The sequence below is a fragment of the Amblyomma mixtum genome, chromosome 4, assembly GCF_055824585.1.
Source record: "Amblyomma mixtum isolate Tamu chromosome 4, ASM5582458v1, whole genome shotgun sequence".
Taxonomy (NCBI): Eukaryota; Metazoa; Arthropoda; class Arachnida; order Ixodida; family Ixodidae; genus Amblyomma; species Amblyomma mixtum.
Genome location: NC_143015.1, coordinates 130026156 through 130041367, shown reverse-complemented (window position 1 = coordinate 130041367; position 15212 = coordinate 130026156). Strand labels below are relative to the sequence as shown.

General features: G+C 44.4%; 1 protein-coding gene across 1 annotated transcript in view; it reads left to right on the top strand.

Moving 5' to 3' along the window:
* Window positions 1-1701: 1701 nt before the first annotated feature.
* Window positions 1702-15212, top strand: part of LOC149348212 (uncharacterized) — a 136859-nt gene continuing 123348 nt past the window's right edge. The window contains exon 1 of the mRNA XM_089585768.1: window positions 1702-2430. Within this exon, the coding sequence (XP_089441894.1) occupies window positions 1954-2430 (477 nt within the window). The 5' untranslated portion in view covers window positions 1702-1953. The remainder of the gene's footprint in view (window positions 2431-15212) is intronic.

Here is a 15212-nt window from a genome sequence, read left to right as displayed (position 1 = left end):
GAAAAGAATGAAAGCTAGAGGTAGAACAAGATAAAAAGAATGAAATAAAGAAAGAAGGATTTAGAACAGATGAAAGAAGGAGAGAAAGGAAGAGAGAAAGAAAGAAAGAAGGAAATAAAGAAAGAGAAAAAGAAAGAGTGAAAGAAAGGAAGAAAAAAGGAAGAAAAGAAGAGCGAAAAGGGAGGAGAGAAAAGAAAAAACGAAGAATCAGCCGAGGTCTCCCCACCATTCGAAAGAAACCTGCTCGCTGCCCGTTCCCTCTACCTCACTTTCCTTCTCCGAAGCCTTTGACGATATACTCATCTCAAAGTCGGTGAGAAGGGGCAGAAAAAAGAAACTATGCGAGAGGAAGAGGAGAGCTGGTGCGGAAAGGCGGCCGCGCGAGAGATCAGGTTCCCAGCGCCGCGCTGCGGCGGCGCCCCGAAACGCGTGGCACTTGCGACGGTAACACTGGCCCCAGACCAGATCGAAGGCCCAGTCGCCAACGAGCGGCCCTTTTCAGAGCAGAGCGCTGCTTGTACCGCCTCGCGGCAGCAAAACCACTTGCGCTCCGCCGCCGCAGAGGCGCAACGACTCTGCTCAGTCAACTCGCCCCGCGCTTGACGAGACTTGCTCTCGCGTTCATTTTTTTTTTTCAGTCTAAACTTTGTTTCCTGTGCCAATTTTCGTCGCTGCGGGATTTTAAGTGCCGTGTACTAGGAGATCCGCAAAAGTGTCACACCTTGCTTTTGCACTGCCTTCATTTCATTGCCGCCGGCTTTGGACGCAGTGTTGCAAGAGGGCTGCTATTCGACGAGCTTCATCTACTGGAATAATTGCACGCCAAGCGAAAAAGACGCCAGAAGTACAGGTGTTTTGACAGTGGACGGCCAAGTCAATAGATCAGTTTTTCTGTCAAGGCAACGATACGGATCAATCGGAGTTCGTGGGAGTGCCGACGTTTCAACTTTTCTCTGGCTGCAAATGCCAGCGATGAGGACATTGCACTTGTCGCCTGAAGGAAGACATCGATTGCAACCAGTCACGTTTTGGGCGCGCTGACGCAAGACCAATCAACAACAGTTTAACGGAGGCGCGTAACTGAAGTAACTTTGTGACCAGTGTTTTCATAGCGTGGGACATCGGCTTTCGACTACTATTCGCCAGTACTGATTGACGGAAGCTTTGTGACCATCGTGTAAGAAAGTGGTTTACTTCTGTGAGTCCAAAAAGTTCGTCGCAGCTGAACCGAGTAGACGGCAAGTGATCCACATAACGGCTTGATTGTTTTTTTGGCCATTATATCCGGACTGCACAGGCTGAGAATTGCAATCATCCAAGCATATCGTGAGTTCTGCCACTTGTTGCGCTATGTGTTAAAAGTTTTTCTCGCAAGCGATGCTTCTCTAAATAAGCATTCGTGCACATTTAGACTGTGCGGGACAGTTGGTTCTCATAACGTTTGCGCTTAAATGAAATAAACATAAGCGATGCTATTTTCCCGGAAGTAAAGCGTTCAACGAGATAGTTGATCCTAGAAAAAGCCTGTGTCTCAACCCTGAAAGCAAGAGTGGATGCCAACTTGCGCATCTTTACAGAGGTAATTTTAGCTTCGCAAAGCCGTGGATGGCCGCAGACTTGTTACCATCACAAACTATTGCAGTCCGCATAGGTTCCCTACAGCTTTTCAGCTGTTCTCTCAACAAACTTTTCGTATTGGGTGAAGAGCCCTAGCAGACTTGGGTGCAGGTTCAAGAAGACGTCACCGCATCGTCATTACGCTCATCAGAGAATAAGTGGGACTGTGCCTCTTGACTCTCGCAGAAGGACATAGGTGTTCAAGACACGTCATTTGCGAACTGTCTCTCGCATAAGGACACGGGCGTTCAAGACACGCCATTTGCGAACTATCTGCGAAGACAATCCTTCGCCTTCGGTGTCTTGGGAGGTCTCTGGCCTAGAGACTGGGACACCATGGCATCCGCAGACCTTCATGCCAGAAGACGTAGTTGTGTGGCGTCCCTAACGGGCAAGCCTGGGGACCATCCCTCTGCCACACAGGCGAGCGGCTCTTCCGGGGGTGTTGTTCCCGAGGTCAGGACCACGGGAGTTCTCTTTCACGACAGCAGACGCAGCAGCCTGTGCCGCCCCAAGACAGAGACTCACGCATGGTCAGACGGGTCGCCCACGAAGACTCCTAGCTGGCGCCTCCACCTCCAGCCCAGCAGTTCCACGTCGTCACCGTCTTCGCAGTCTTCGTCTTCGTCGGCAGGAGGGGCAACTAACAAAGGAAGCGAGCAGAGTTCGACTACATCAAGTTCCGGTTCTGAGAACAAAGTCTCTTCCTGGATGGCCAACAGAGGCCATCATGCCACTGCGACTGCGGCCACAGCCGCACTCAACCTGGTCACGTGTCCAGTTCAGCCGGTGCAGAATGGCAAGGCAGAATCGGTGAGTGGTGCATCGCATTGCTGTCTTTTCTTTCTTTAGTGCAAAATGTGTCAGAGGCCTGGTACAATAGATATCACGCACTTCGCCGTTGTACTTCGCGGCAAAACGTTTGTGTCCAAACTGCACAGCTCACTTAAATAACAATTCTGATAAATCAGTACCTGAATAAGAATAGTGGCCAGTCGTGTCTTTAAAACCGTAGATTTAATACATGCTAGTGTGTCGCGGGCACGGGAAACATTGCCTCGTAGCTAACAAGATAGGCTGACCACGTTACACATGTCAACTTGGCAGAAAAGAAAGAAAAACAAAGATAGCGTTGATCATATACTCTAGCTGCTGTGCTCAATCGGTGCAAGTCCTTTTCTACTCCAGGTCCTCCAAGCGTTTTGTAATGTGTATCCACGAGTTTTTTTATTAATTAATTTTGATGCGCTTATCCCGACTACCTTACGGTATCAAAGGTTGGTTGGTTGGTTTATGGGGTTTAACGTCCCAAAGCGACTAAGGCTATGAGAGACGCCGTAGTGAAGGGCTCCGGAAATTTCGACCACCTGGGGTTCTTTAACGTGCACTGACATCGCACAGTACACGGGCCTCTAGAATTTCTCCTCCAAAGAAATTCCAGCCGCCGCGGCCGGGATCGAACCCGCGTCTTTCGGGTCAGCAGCCGAGCACCATAACCGCTGAGCCACCGCGGCGGCACTAGGTATCAAAGGGAAAGATGCTGAACAAGAAACACTGGTAGGCTTGCAGCAGTTTAGATTTCCGGCATTAAAAGAATTTTTCGCAGCACCGCAATAATAAAAATAATGTTTCTTTTTCCTTTTGCATTTTATGGAGAGACTTTTGCGCATTTCGCGCCACTGTCTTCAAGCCGAACCAAATCCGACTAGAGACGGGCTCATGCCAGAAGAAACGATGCTCTTAAAGGTGTACGACAAATGGGTACGACAAATGGGCACGCAAAAATTGCTAAGTTTAGGGCAGATTTCCATGGCAGAACATTTTCAGGGAGCTATCTGCAAAATGAAAATAAGTATGAACTGCTCTGAGTTGCTCACGGGTGTCGCAACGCACAGGTTTCTCATAGGATAGCCCTTTAAGTTTCTTATCCTCACCACTCCTGAAGGCGAAACTCGGTTACCCCGTATTGCACTGGTTTTTACAGATGCGACGGAATTTTTGCGCGAAGAAAAAAAAACCTACCAGTCATGCGGTAATTTCGCTTTGGAAGTGACACACCTGCTTAGTTTGTTTTAAAGTATGTAGTTGCTTTGAGTATCTGTGACGTGAAGAACTTTGTAAACTCACTGTCTCATTGTCTGGAAAAGAGTGATACACTGGAGCTCTTGGTCAAGACCTCTGTGTGTACCTTATGTGGAATGCACCACTTAGCCAAACAGATTCAGTTATCAAAATTAAAAATATATAAAAAATTCGCCTGGTTGGAACTTTGAATTGTTAGTGCATTACCTATATTTTTATTTCATTTCTTATTTCCTCACAGTGAGGCCTCCTAACGAGGCCATTCTTGAGTAATACTGAAGAGCACTGTTTGTGTGGACAAGGCAGTCAGCCTGATCCACATATAATTCGCTCTCCGGTAATCAATACAATCAATAAAGACGAAGCAACGAGTTGCTCAGGCCAAAGTAAACGGAGCGAAAAGCCACACTGGACGTAGTGTTAACGGGACGGGGCTTTGCGAAACCAGCGCTCTATTCATACTCTGCATAAGTTGACTGTGCAATCAAAGTCAGTTGCACCGAGAAAAGGCACGTTGTGGTGGGACCGTTTAAGATAGAATCAGCCACCCTCCTGGTCATACTTGGCGCAATATGACGCAATCAAATCGTGCAAGGACAGTGACTTAGCTTCAGGGCAGTGCAACTCAAGCGCAGTTAAGCACGTACGCGATGACGTAAGTAGTGTGGCGTCGTCGGACTGACTTCGCGTAGCCCAAGCTGCTACGAAACGAGTTACGACGTTTAAGCAACGAGCTCCTGGTTCAGTTGTGCAACGCTAGGAGTCATCAATCGTAGGTTGACTTACTTCGAGCGCTTACTCTGGCAAGATACGGCTATTTTACGCAGTTAGAGCAGCGACAATGATCTCGTGTTTACCGAAGTAAAAAAAAAAGTCTGCTCTTCTCTGTTAACGTATTATGCTAAACAAATGTTTTATAAAACACGAGCACTCGTATCGGCAACCCAAAGCTGTCTTGGAAGTACGAGCCCTTGCAAACGCGGGAAATGCATTATAGATTTTAGGATTTTTCTGAGAATTTCCTGCTGTACGCTCGAGGGTATACTTTTTTTATGCTGAAGATAAAATGCTGAGTATGTCAACTTGTAGCTGTGATTGTTCGTTTGTTGCAAAAGTTCAGGTGTCGACAAAAACTCTTTTTGTTTATTTTAGTTGCTGCGCAAAATTTTCTTTCGACTCCTAGATCCTGCTGCAGGTCCCACACGTGGGTGTTTTGGTGGAAGCCGTGCTTATTATAAATGCGGCGGCTTATTTTATATGCGGAAGCTTACGAGAAAAGCAAACAGAGAGATTGAAAGGAGAATAAATTCCGGGAACAAATCCTCACTAGGCGCTTTAAATTTCACGCTGCTCTGCATCCCGATACAACAATCGCGACCTTTAGACGACCGCGGCGAAGCGCTTAACTCGAGCCGAAGGACCGACGTCTAGTCAAACAAAGAGGAAAAAAGAAATAAAAATTAGATTTAGAAACTTTTTCCTGAAGCCGAGTTCTGCACATCAACCATATACGCATCCCGGCGTGCTTTTCTCGTGCCAACAATGCGCGCCGCCTACACAGCATGAACATCCATTGTCCAAACATCGTGAAGCCTTATCTTGCTGCCAGCTAGCCATGAAGCCTGGCGTGTTAGAGTTGGTGTTGGTTTGTTTGCTCATATGGAAATGAATTAAAAAGCGATAAGAATGCAGCTAAGCCAAAGTTGTTTCTTCCATTTTTTTTATATTATCTCCTAGTTATCATTGTCTGCTCGTGGCATTAGCTTCTGAGAGGAAAAAGAGTGGAAACAGAGAGCCGGGTAGATTTGTATCGAAAGAAGTAGTCCGGTAGCAAAAATGAAATAAAAAGCAAAGAAGCTACAACTTCTCTCGACATGGCAATTCTATATGGTGGTTTAGCGTCATGCCTTGAACATCGTTCTCAATATATTATTCACAACAACAAAAATTCTAGCAATAAAAAAGCTACTTCCAAATCCCCTCAAGAGTGTGTTATCGATCCCGTCTCATTAGTCTTTGATATAAATGATATCTCTGCCACTGTCCAAGGTGTGAAAAATGATCATACCACACTGGTTAATAAGAGAGCTAGCCCAAAAATAAATATATCTAGGCACATCTAGCAATACAGACGATTAATCATAGTCTCTAAAAATCTCGGAATTTAGTCTAAACAGACGAAGGAATATTTTTCGCACAAAAAGAAATTACGTCACGCTTATATAAAAGCTACTGTTATATAGATGACATTCTGCTGCAAACTCGTGTCAAATCCCTTGAGGTATGTTTAAAATCCTTACCTGTGATAATCACTTTGAACACGATTGTTGCAAACGAGATACAATTGCAGCGTTTCTTTGACAGAAACCAGTGTATCCTAGAAACAAAGGCAAAGAGAATGGTATACAATACTTACTTACTTACAATACTAGTTACTTTTGCGCATCTTTTTTCTGCCACCCGCTTTCTTTGTTAGACAGAGGCCAATAAACTTGAGCTAATTTTATTTCATTTTACATAATAAAGGAGAAACTCTAGTTTTTCACTGTATTGCTTGCAGCTCTCGTGAGGTTTAGCAAATTGCAAAAACCAACTCTCGCATGTTCTTCACCGCCTCCTATTTATTTTATTTATTTTTTTTATTTATTCGATACTGTCAATCCCATCAGGGATCGTAACAGGGAGGGCATTCAAAGTACAGAGGCACACACAAAAAAATAGCAATGGTAATTAATCAAAGTACATAAAAAATATAACACGAGATTATACATTAGAAGATACGAATAACAAATAAACCAAAGTGAGGAGCATGTGACATGATTTTGGCGGACAATAATACCACAAGTGAAAACACAAACGGAAGGAGTAACTTGGTAATGACATATATGAACTCAATAAATACTAAGATATAAGTAGTTGATTTTCCACACGTGTGCTAAAGGAATTCAATGATGGACTACTAACAATGGATGTGTTCAAGGTGTTCCATTCGCGTATAGCACGAGGGAAGTATGAATATTTGAAAGTGTCAGTACGGAATGAAAACTCGTTTAGAGTGTGTATGTGTTTATTACGTGTTTGTCGCGTTTGTGATTGTGATATGTATCTTGAAGTGGCGACTTTTAATTGATTGTGTACGAGTTGGTACATGGTTTTAAGGCGCGCTAGTTTTGCTCTGTTTTGAAGGGTTAGTAGTCCTGCGTGTTTGATTAGTTCTGTTGGTGAGTCTGTCAACCTGTGTCTATTAAATATACATCTGGCCGCCTTCCTCTGCACTGCTTCTATTTGTTTAGTGAGCTTGTTAGTGAAAGGAAACCAAACAACATTAGCATACTCTAGAATTGGTCTGACATATGTGTTATATGCAAGAGGCTTTGTTTCTGATGGTGCTAGTTTGAGGCGTCTATTAATGAAAAATAACTGTTTGTCAACTCAACTCGGCCAGAATGCTATCTGCAAACGCAAAACAAACAAAAAGCTGCCGTCAGCCAACACATACGGGCGCTAAGGTCTCATCGTTTTTATAGAACGAGAGTCAACGAAGTGAAAGCGACAACAACAAAAAAATGCCGTTGTTTACACTGTCGAGTCTTGCCGCGAAGCCTGGTCTCGGCAAACACTTCATAAAACACTCTTTTCTGGCCTTTGAACTGTGTTCTCTGATCCGCCTAGCACTTGCTAACAAAGCAGCAAGACGAGACGGCTGAAGCCGGAATAAAGTGGAAAAGTAAATAAGTGAGGGACACACTACTTCAATTAATCTTGAAACACTATGCCACTGGTTTTGCGCCTCACGACACCTGATAACCTCGCCAGCCACCACGACATGCAACACTACACTGACAACTTGATGAGTACTTGGTGAGATGAGGGAGTAAAGAAATTTGGCGCTCATGTTCAACGCAACACATTTCCGACGGCTCCAGCAACGTAGCCACGAGAAAAGGTGACGCCGTACTGGAAGCTGGGATAAAGAGTGACAGAAGAGAGACATGCCAGAAGGGAAAGAAAAAAGAAGGAAGGAAAAAAGAAACAAGGAACATCGCCGTGAAAAGACATTCTTTCTAGTGAAAACAACGGTGTGGGTCTGGGCTATGAAGTTGTGTAGTGCCAGGGAAAGAGGGGAGGGCGTGAAGTATTTACTCCCCGGCTCGAGTTACCCAACTACGCAGTTTCTGCGGCTCGCGGGTCTTGCAAGCGGATACTTTCGCGGGCGCAGCCTTCCCCCCAACGTCTAGAGCACACAGTGACGGTGATGGTGAAACTCAAGAGCCCAGGCGACGCGCGTCAGCCGGGGATAGTACACGAATTTCGTAGCCTTGCTGGTAAGCTTTGCGCGGTGACGGCGCAGTCAGGCGCTGGCGCAGGCTTACGATACTGAACTGCCAGCATCCTGGCGATGTCTAAAAAAAGAGAAGCAGAACCGAAACATACCGGGTGGGCCTACAACACATTGGGTATCTTTGCTTTTCTGTTTCCGTATTTTTGTTGTTCTTTTTCTTTGATATACATTGCTTTCGCGTGCTGAAAAAAATTCACTTTGCAGTTCAACTCTGTCTAGGTGATTCGTCCTTGACGTACGCTTATCGCCTTTCACGAAAGCGGCTGCCTAAAAGCTGTGAAAGTTGTGTGGGGAGCATAAAGTTCTGCTGCAGAGGGCAATGACCGAAACGTTGGAGGGTTCCTTGCGCTCTAAGATAATTTGTAGCGAAATTTTAGAGTTGGATTTTATGAAGATGGCAGCGGCGTCAAATGTAGGAGAAACTGGTATTATGCAGATTTAAGGCGCCCGGGAAACTCTCTGTTTCCCATGTATTTTCGGGCACCTTACAGCAGTTTTCTTAACAACCGATGCAAATAGCGGCTAACTGCTTATATGATTTCCTTCAGATTTTTGTCGTTTCCAAGGAACTAATGCTTTCCAGCAAAATTAAAGCACATATTTTTGATAATGTTTTTTCTGTAGGAAATGTTTTAGGTCACTCTCTCTGTCCAAAACACTTGAGTTCACATGACTTAATTTGGCTCAGCGTATTCTTACGCGATGACAAAATATACCGGAGAAGAATTGGCGTTGTGCCTCGTCTCGTTCTGAAAAATAAAATATACTCTTGTAATAAAAATCTTTGGTTTGAGATGGTCAAGTTCAGAATCAAAAGCATCTTCATTGCGGTGTTCCTCTGCGGCAATATTCTCTAACTGATTTAATCCAGAGGCACTATTTCCAAAGTTACCATTTAAATTATCTCTGTGCTCTTTACCAGTCCTTTAGCTCCTTTTGCTTGTTTTGTGACTCAGCCCTGAGTTAAGTAAACTCGACGCTGGTCAAGTTTTCGCAGCCCGCGGAGTGTGTTACGGCCCCAGGTTAGCCCGAAGGCCTCTAGGACTTTGGCTCTTGCTATGCTACAGTCGTTAAATGCTCTTACAACTTTTGATGTTGACGCCCTTAGTCCCTCCAGTACTAGAAATCCATTATTTCGAACTTGCTCTTCTACGGTTCTACACAAGGACTAGGAGAATAACACGGACTGGCCGCTCTATTATTGGTGCCAGATTGAGCTCCGACCATGGAAATCTGGTTTCTATTTCCAGGTAAAACATTGCCTCCTCAAAAAAGAGGTCGTAGTCGCTCGCTTCCTCCTTTTCACAATCATTCCTGAAAGGAAGATATAGAGCGCAGAAAGGAGTTCGATATTGGAACATATTCAGCAAGGAATGTACTCCTACAAATCCAAGAAAGTTTTTTTTCTGATTTTCTGCTCATTCAAGCGACAGTATATAAGCAGTGTTGGGACAACTTTTTATGCGTGCGGTTTACTCTTGAGTAGTCTACGGTGACATTGAGTTTTGTGTGTATGCAGCGCGTCCTGTGAGCTTGAACTTTCAGTCCTCTGCTAGTGTCCCTCATGGAGCATCTGATCAGGCGCCAGATCGCCATCGTACAAAGTCTTGCTCGGTATTGTAACTGACGTCATGATCCTTCTTAAAGTTTCGTTACTGTTACTGTCTCTTGTACCATCACGCTGTCTGGACACTTCTGTTGATAATAATGTCACTATGATGCAGTAACCTCGCTTGAGCTCTGGAATGACAACGATATTATGAGTTTTTGTTCTTTACGGTGTGACTGAAGAACTAAATTTGGCAGGGAACAAAAAGCCGCAGGAAAATAAAAGCTGTTCCTCGTTTGCAGGTTGCAGCAGTGTTCGTACGTTTGCAAGCAGTAGCGCAATGAGTAAATCTATGCCTCCTACAGTTGCTACGCTTCCAACATTGCTTATAAAGAGTAAGACATTTAGATGTGCGCATTTGGTTTGAAAAATTTGCAAGGAAAATTGTTTTTCTTTTATTTCATATTCTCAGCTTTAACAAGCAATGTATGCAGTTGTATATTATAAGTTATTCAAAGAGCGGTTTTCTTTCGCTTTTTGTTCCTGGCATCCGCAGTTTTGAAAACGTGACAGTGAAGTCTTGAGCGAAAGCCCACTCAATTAGGCTAATGTTTCAAATTTCGCTTGGATTACGTTCCACAGCCAGGGAAGAGCGCCTCATTCTGCAGTTTAATTTATAATACTGTAAGCGCCACACGAAAAGCGCGTAAAGCTTTCATTTCATATTTTTTTTCTGGCGAGCCTGGCCTTGGCAAACTTCAGTGCCTTCAATGAAAGGAAAGGTGTCTATTGGCCACCGATAGATACGTAGGTCTCACTGGCATCCACTTTCAATCGTGGTAACGACGACCACCACCCTGCCTAGGGAATTAAAATAATTATATCATACATTTTTCAAACATCTAGTGATGTTTTGTTCTGTTGTCATTGTCTTTTTTTGTTTGTTCTAAACTATATTGATTGGATTTATGCAATTCTTCGAGCAATTTGCCATTCTGCTTTTGTGCCAGCAATACTTTAATCTTCTGTTGCTCGTTTCTACTGGTGATATATTGTTTTGTTTTAACCATCCCTAAACCCAAATCATCTGTAAATCTCATCACGCCCTCGTTGACACCTAAATGTATTTCAGGCTTACGACTGAACAGAATATGTTTAATGTCCTCTACAGTGCTCCCACCGGCTACACACTTATCAATCCCTGTTCTTGATTACTTCGGTATTCCATCGCGCTAAAGCAGCCAGATGTAGCCTAAGAAAAAGGTGAAATTAACTGAATCGACGCCACACTGCGGCAGCGCTGCGAACTAGTCCACGGAGGGTCAGTGCGTCCTGAAGCGCATCGTTTCCCATATTGCATAAGTTGTACGCAGGTTATTGTCACGCACGTTATTGCCACAGTTTATATCGCTTACGAGTAGTTTGTGTGATACCGATCGCAGTGACCTAACAGTAGCAAACATGCTCCAGCCATAACAGCAGCAGCAGAAGCAGTAGCAATGTCGGTAGTGTAAGCAAAAGCAGGAGCAGTAACAGTAGCAGGGATTAGACTACCCACTTACCTTTCATTTATACATCAATCACTCCATCTGCTTTTTGACAACTTCGGCGGCATCTTTCTACTCTCTGAGAAAAGAAAAATATAGAGATTTCATAATAATAAAGGCAATCGTGACAGTAACAGCCACTCCTCGTGAACAAATCTTCGAGTGTAAAGCGCATAGTTTAGCCTCGCCGCTATTTCAGGCTGTCCAGTTGTACAAAGCTACATATTTCTCGTCGCGTTCCTCATTCGCATGACTCGGGGCTGTCCATAGCCATGCGTGCATTCTCGGCAAAGAAAAGTATACTGTATACAAAACACGAGAGACTGGCGAAATTCCCTACTTTTTTTCTCTCTTTTTCGCGGCCCGCTGTCCCTGGCAGATGTGTTTACGCTCACAAACGTTGCGCCAGCCCGCACCGAATCCTTGGCAACTCGCAAAAAAGGCGCTGGAATGCAGAGAGCACGTCAAAAAGGCACGAACAGGCGAGCCACGCAAAACCTTCCTTTTTTTGTGCAGACTTCAGGGAGGCAATATAAGTGAAGCGCGGCGGCAGACGCTACGTTTAGGCGGAGGGCCAAATGTACGAGATTTTTCTTCTTATGTTTTGCGAAATGTGAACGCACAGCAGTATGAGTGTAGCTAGCCGAGCTGCCGTCAAGGGACGTGTGATGATGCAATACGTTCACCGAAATAGGCTTCGCCCTTGGCTGACCGCCTGCCAGCTGCTGTCTGTGATATGCCGAAAGAACGAAAAGGCCCACCACTCTGTAGCGGCCTTACTTTTCTGAACGAAGACGATGCCCTGCCTGCCTCTCCCGTGCTTTAAAACCTCCTTCTGACCCTGAAGTCCACCAACTCGAGTGTTTTATTACTCTAGAAATCTTTCTTGCGAAAGCAAGGACGTTTCGCTGACTCTGCATTTAGGTGTAGCAGACGACTGCGAAAAACTGCACTAAAGCAGACGACGCAAGACGTCGTCTGCTCTTGACGGTTTCGCTCCAGTCATAAGATACGAAGAATTGAAACCGAGATGTATGCTGCCACACTCGATCTCACTTTTTTAACTCCTTTTTGTTTATTTAGATGCGCGTTGCCGTGACGTGTGCGTACTGCATTGAAGTCGCCCACAGCTTTTCAAGGTTGTGCAATCAAGAAGAAAAGAACAAAAAGAAAAGATAGACCTTCGAACCGAAACAGCGCTTTCCGGTGCCTTCTGTTCACGAATTACAGAAAACTTTTGAAACCATACTTAGCGGCTTCTTGGGGAAGCCTGTTCCTCATTTTGTGTTATGACCCCGCGCCTCACACAAAAGAAGTAAACGTAGAAGAGAAGCCAAACATATGGCTCCAAAAAGGCGTGTTTCAATGTCGTGCGGTGCAGTTCCGGATTCGACAAAATTAGCCCAGATCTCATGCTTAGCGGTGACTTGGTGGCCGGCTGCTTCCCTGTTCATATAATGAACAAGCACTCCACACATGCGCACACGGACACCAGAGAAAAAAAAAGCAAAGAAGAACAGAGAAGCCCAGAGCTGAAGTGATGAGCACGAATAAGGTGCCCTTAATTAAAAATTCAAGGAAATGCACGACGACTACTCGGTGCTTGCACAGTGAGGTTAAAAAGTTGCTCCGGTTGGTTTTATAAGCATTTTAGAGGATGCTGTGAACTATATCTCCCACTAATACTTCCCGGACAGAACAAATTTGACGCCCACGCACAAGTCATTTTAGCTCAACCTTTGTCAGGAGCGATGTACTTCCGTGTTATGGCCAAGGATCAGGATTTAACAGGAGGGCTTGCGTTTTTATAGTAAGAATGACGTAACAAGAGTACGTTAAGTTTAAAGTGTTGCGTGTTTCCAAGAACCATTCCGTTCTTGATTCACACGACCAAGTAAACTGGCATGAAGTGACATTTACGTACGATCAAGAAAGAAGTTCTCTTATCGGGCGTTAAAATAATAAACAGTTGTTTTTAATACCACGGAGCTCTTCCTACAGCGTTCCAAGAAAAATAAAACCAAACCGGTATTTCTTAAGGTAAAAAACTAGCAGAGCTTATCCTCTCGAGATATACGGTGGTGAGAGTTATGGTAGCTGTTTAAACAGAAGGGCAGTAGGGGGAATTGTATGCCTTTTTCGCGTTTATTTTTGTTGTCAAAGAGCAGATGTTGTATGAAGGTAAGTTATCTTTCAATGAAAGTCGGAGCTGTTTGAATTGTGTGTTTCATCCACCTCGTTCTGTTTTTTTTTTTTTCCCAGCGCTAATCATTCGAGCAAAGCATACACCAGCTTACCAGCAAGATTGTTCCGGCAAGATAAATCTCAGAGCAATTGCGGAGTAGCGGCAGAGTTGCAATTTCTGTCTGAATGTTCATAAATTATCACTTGAATAGGGCACCAGTTCTACAAGTTTAAGGTGCTAAGCATCGTGAATTAGGTTTAACTTGTGTAGTGTTTTAACGTTCCGAAGAGACTCAGATTGTGAAGGCCACCGTAGTGGATGGCTCCGGATAGTTTTCACCCCCTGGGGTTCCTAAACATGCACTCACATTGCACAGTACATTAGCCTCTAGCATTTCGCCTCCACTGAAATGCGACCGCCGCGGCTGAGATCTGAGAAGCGTCTTTATGATCAGCAGCTGAGCACCATAACCACTGAGCCGCCGCATCGTAGTCGGCATAGTATGCGGAGGTAGAAAATATGTGAATGGGAAAGTGAATATATAAAACGCATTCATCACAAGACACGATGAATAAAGCAAACATGAATGCAAACTCGAACAAGATCGCAATGACAGGAAGAAAATCTTTATGACGCGGGGAATTATTATGGCTATCCACTTGTTTATTAGGGCCAGGAGAATGTTGCAGGCGATGATTTGGCGAGAAGATTGCTCAGAAGTTTTCTTGCACTGCGTTCACCATAAGTTGGCGACCTTTTATATTTTGAGCGTAGCGGGTAGGATTCTCTTTGTGCAGACGATATCGCATGAGAATAGAGTTACCGCAGGAGACGCTTGACCAAAAAGATGCAGATAGAAAGAAAACGAATAGTTGAGACCGAAGGAAGAAAAGCGTGATATCTCGCTTAACGATTACACCCACGACGGAACGCCGCCAATATGTTACTCGGAGAAAATACTGCCCAACCGGATTTCACTTGCTAAATTCTTGCCAAGATGGCGTAGTTGCGCTGTTGTTAAGTACTTTCAGAAAACATCTGCGCTCGAAAGATTCTAAAGTACTGCGCTAACCAGTCCTGACTCACCGCCCACACACTTGCTCGGACAATGCCTCTCGAGTTTGGAACTTGATTGAAAAACACCGGCTAGCGTTTCGTGGGCGGCGCGTGGGAGTCGCACACAGAGCTTGCTGCGTTCACCAATGCAGCTGTAGTTGAACTTTCGTGAACAGCACTAAGCTATTAAATAATGTGCGAATGTGATACTCAAGCCGGATTGCACCACCGTTCAGACTGAATATATAGCCAGGTACCTGCCTTCGGCGTCAAAGCGCTTATTTACCCTGCACGTAATATTAATTCCACAGCAATGATTTGCTGTCTGCATACATAAAGAGTCAGAAAGGGTTGACATGGAGCGAAAACTACTCCTGGCTAGTCCTTGCCTCTGTTGCTAGTTTAATCGTAGCCGGAAATTCATTCATTCATTCATTCATTCATTCATTCATTCATTCATTCATTCATTCATTCATTCATTCATTCATTCATTCATTCATTCATTCATTCATTCATTCATTCATTCATTCATTCATTCATTCATTCATTCATTCATTCATTCATTCATTCGGCTTAGATCATCGCGAACACGATGCCGCCGCACTCCTCACCAATGTCACTAGCCAAGTGTACGCATATACATGCATCAATGCCAGCACACACGACTGCTGTGATTGGCATTCTACAAATATTTAAATAACCTGGCTGGGTAGTACACCTCGTAGAGCGAGTCGCAGATGCTTCGACTTGGTATTAAAAGCCAGAGGCCAGTGAGCCACAATTAGTGGTATGGTTTGGACAGCGTCAGCAGTTTATTTATTTATTTATTTATTT